The sequence below is a fragment of the Octopus bimaculoides genome, chromosome 1, assembly GCF_001194135.2.
Source record: "Octopus bimaculoides isolate UCB-OBI-ISO-001 chromosome 1, ASM119413v2, whole genome shotgun sequence".
Taxonomy (NCBI): domain Eukaryota; kingdom Metazoa; phylum Mollusca; class Cephalopoda; order Octopoda; family Octopodidae; genus Octopus; species Octopus bimaculoides.
This window is the reverse complement of record NC_068981.1, coordinates 9,148,528-9,152,153: the sequence shown is the minus strand read 5'-3', so window position 1 is coordinate 9,152,153 and position 3,626 is coordinate 9,148,528. Positions and strand designations below refer to the sequence as shown.

Here is a 3,626-nt window from a genome sequence, read left to right as displayed (position 1 = left end):
TCTCTCTCTCTCTCTCTCTCTCTCTCTCTCTCTCTCTCTCTCTCTCTCTCTTACACTTTCTTTCTTTCTCTCTCGCTCTCTCTCTCTCACTCACTCTCTCTCTCACTCACTCACTCTCTGACAATATACATACAATATTCTTTCATTTTTCATTTTTGATTGTGTTAATGTTGATGATGATAACAATAATGATGATATTCACAATATAATGATTGTTTTCATTGAAGGGTGACAAAGGATTTACAAAAGATGATCTGGATCATGTTTTTGCTTTGTACGACAGAGTAAGTAACTTTACCTTTTCTTCTTTCTTCAGACTACTTAATGTCTACAAAAGCTTCACACATCTTATCTCGTTTTAATATTTTAGAGATGTTACCAATTGCTACTTTCGCTCCTGATACATTATGGGATTACATAGTTGAAAGCTAACAGACTGTCATTTGTAATAAATGTAGAAACACCCTTTGTGCTGGGTTAGACTGAAGTCGAACGTTTTAGTCAAATAAAACGATTGCTTTTCTGTTTTTCTTTCTCATTACGACAATTTATTCAGATAAAATTTGAAAATACATCAACAATGGAGAAATTTGATGACAATTCAATCGATTCAAATTCAGAATGGACTTGTCTAGAAAACTGCTTGTCTAAACTTTCTTTACTGAATTCTCAGATTCAACTCAACGACAAACATCCATTCCACCCGCCCCAAATCTTTATCCATATTCCATGTTGTAGCAACTACAATGGTTAGTGTCAATAAAATCTTCATTAAGCAGTAGAATACGGTTCTTTTGGTAGATTCCAGTTGCAATCCTGAAAACAACCATCAAAACGGAAACAATCATCAAAATGGAATCTTTTGACAGACATTATAAATATCAGTTGGGAACTGTCGGTGTATATCGACAAGAAGATGTTAGAGAATAACTTATTTCTGGAATCTCTTCTGACCGTGAATCAACAAAAGTGTCCAGTCAAGCAGTCCAAATGCTGGTATATGTACTGGCACTGCAAACACATTGTAGGCACTGTTTTATTGAATGCAGAGAGTTCCGAGGTCCAAATTTTCTTTATTCAGCTGTAATATTCTTTAGTGACACATGTTTTGTTACAGGTGCCATTGTAAAATGTTTTCATCCACCCTTATATACCTGTAACATTCCTCGTCAGATATAGGGAAACAGTCAGGTCAAGGATGGAGATGCTGCTAGTATGGTTTACAGTTTTCCCCCTTTTCACAACTATATAACATTATTCCTGACCAAATTCCAACCCCATACCCTTTGAGAATGTTGTAACTAGGTTAAGGCTCTTTTTCATCTCATGCATATTCTTTGAATAATGTTTCAAGTCATCCACAAAAAACAGTGTGTAATTTTGGTATTTCCGTTTCCTTCTGAACCAGTGAGATATCCTTCAGATTTCCTTAACATGAATGACAAGGTGTTTACAGAAAGTATAAACAACGTCACAGAGAGACTGTCTCCTTGGAATATGCCTTTGCGATACTGTATTCTATCGGTGATAATACAGTCACTCTTTGTGTTTAATTTCAAGATGGTGGTCCACGATGAAGTTAGATAAGCTATGGTTTTGACTATTCTCACTGGAACTTTAGCAATTTGAAGGGCTTCTAGCATCCATGAATGGGTAACAGAGTCAAAGGCTTTCTTATAGTTTAGCCACATTGAAACTAGGTTCCTCCTATGCTCTAGCACCTCTGACATCACAGTTTTGTTGATTAACAATTGCTCGGCACATCCTCAGACTCCCTTCTTCCCAGCTGCTTGTTCTGCTGTGATTATGTTATTGGTTTCACAATGGTCCTGGAGGAGGAGGTTTAAGCACCACCTGACTGGTCTCGTGCCGGTGGCACGTAAAAAGCACCGTTCGAGCGTGATCATTGCCAGTGCTGCCTGACTGGCTCCTGTGTCGGTGACACGTAAAAAGCACTATTCAAGTGTGGTCGATGCCTGCACCGCCTGACTGACCCTCGTGCCGTTGGTACGTAAAAAACACCCATTACACTCTCGGAGTGGTTGGCGTTAGGAAGTGCATCTAATTGTAGAAACGTTGCCAGATGAGATTGGAGCCTGGTACAGCCTTCTAGCTTGCCAGCCCTCAGTCAAACCGCCCAACCCATGCCAGCATGGAAAGCGGACGTTAAACGGACGACGACGATGATGATGATGATGATGTTTGGATTCTGGCATGCAATTGGCCGGTAGTTTTTTTGCCATGTGGGTGGTTCTGCATTTGGGGATCAATTTTGTCTCTACCTTAGCTAACCAGTGTGGTATGCTTCTGTTGGGCAAGGTTGATATGATATGGTCGGTAGGATGTTAGCTTCTTGCACCAATATCCAATAATCAAGTCTCTTTCGGGTGCTTTTCCATTCTGGAGTTTCTGGTTGCCAAAGTTTCCCCATCAATGTTGTATGTCTTGGATGTAACGCAGGAGCAGTAACTTCTTCGGATTTCTTCCAGCCACAGAGCATCTTGGTTAGATCTTTTCTCTTCATTCCAGATTTCCCTCCAGAAGGAGTCTATGTCTTCTCATGAAGGAACTTCTGTGATATTTATTACCTCTCCTCTCATGCTTCTGTATACTGCTGCCTGGTTGCAGTTAAATCTTTTGTCTATTGTTCTTCTATCGGGTATTCTCTTCTGATGTCGGAGTTTTTCATTGACAGCTTTTAGCTCCTGCGTGGGGATAATCAGTTTTCAAGTGAGCGTCCCCTTTTTGCTGTCTCCAAGCATCATTTCTATCTCCTTTATTTTCTGTTGGTGGAACGTATAGTGATTTGCTTTTGAATATCATTTATGTACTGCTTTGCAATAGTAGCCAGAGCATATAGACAGGGGCTAATCTGAGAGTATGTGGGTTCATCACACTTTTGCAAATTCACATCACCAATTTCGTTAACAACTTTAATACCGTATCTGATGGGTTTTTTTTACTTACTTTGGTAGAGAATACGCTTTCCTCGAGAGAGTCTTTCAAAGCCAAAGTCATTTTTTTTTTGGAAAATTTGTGTGTATGTATGTATGTATGTATGTATGTATATATGTATGCATGAATGTATGCAAGTATGTATGTACGTACGTACGTCCGTGTTCCATGCTACCATGGGCGGGACTGTACCACAAGAGCTGGCCAGGCCGAATCTTTCAATAGAGGAAACAATTCCATTAGCAGAGCAATCCTTGGCTTCCAAAAGAATTAAATAACAATATTTTTTTGAGTGCTACAATCATAGAATCTGGTTAACAGAACAAGCTGGGTTTTTTTTAGCCCTTACATCAGTAATTTCATCAACAATTAATGAAAATTTGCATCTTTTAACTGTTTAATGAGGTTTTCAAAGTAATAAGGACCTAACACATTTTTATACATTTGAGTAGTTTTGGTTCTTGCACGTTTAGTATCTTTAGCTATTTTGGAATCAGAACATGCATTCTGAATTAGTCCAAGGTAAATGATCCATAAGTTATGTTCTACAATGAAAGAACAAAGCTTAAGCTGTGCAGCTGCTACGTTTGGAATATGAACAGAAGAAGTCGTCGGCTGCAAAAAGTCGGTCAGTTTTCCACTTTTATTTTCTGAATTAATATTTTAAATAT

The 3,626-nt window shown here is 38.7% G+C and overlaps 1 protein-coding gene across 1 annotated transcript in view; it reads left to right on the top strand.

Annotated features, from left to right (window-relative positions):
- LOC106874194 (calbindin-32) overlaps positions 1–3,626 on the top strand; it is an 83,193-nt gene that overhangs the window by 29,416 nt on the left and 50,151 nt on the right. Inside the window, exon 9 of the mRNA XM_052974160.1 lies at positions 228–284. Coding sequence (XP_052830120.1) covers positions 228–284 — 57 coding nt within the window. The remainder of the gene's footprint in view (positions 1–227; positions 285–3,626) is intronic.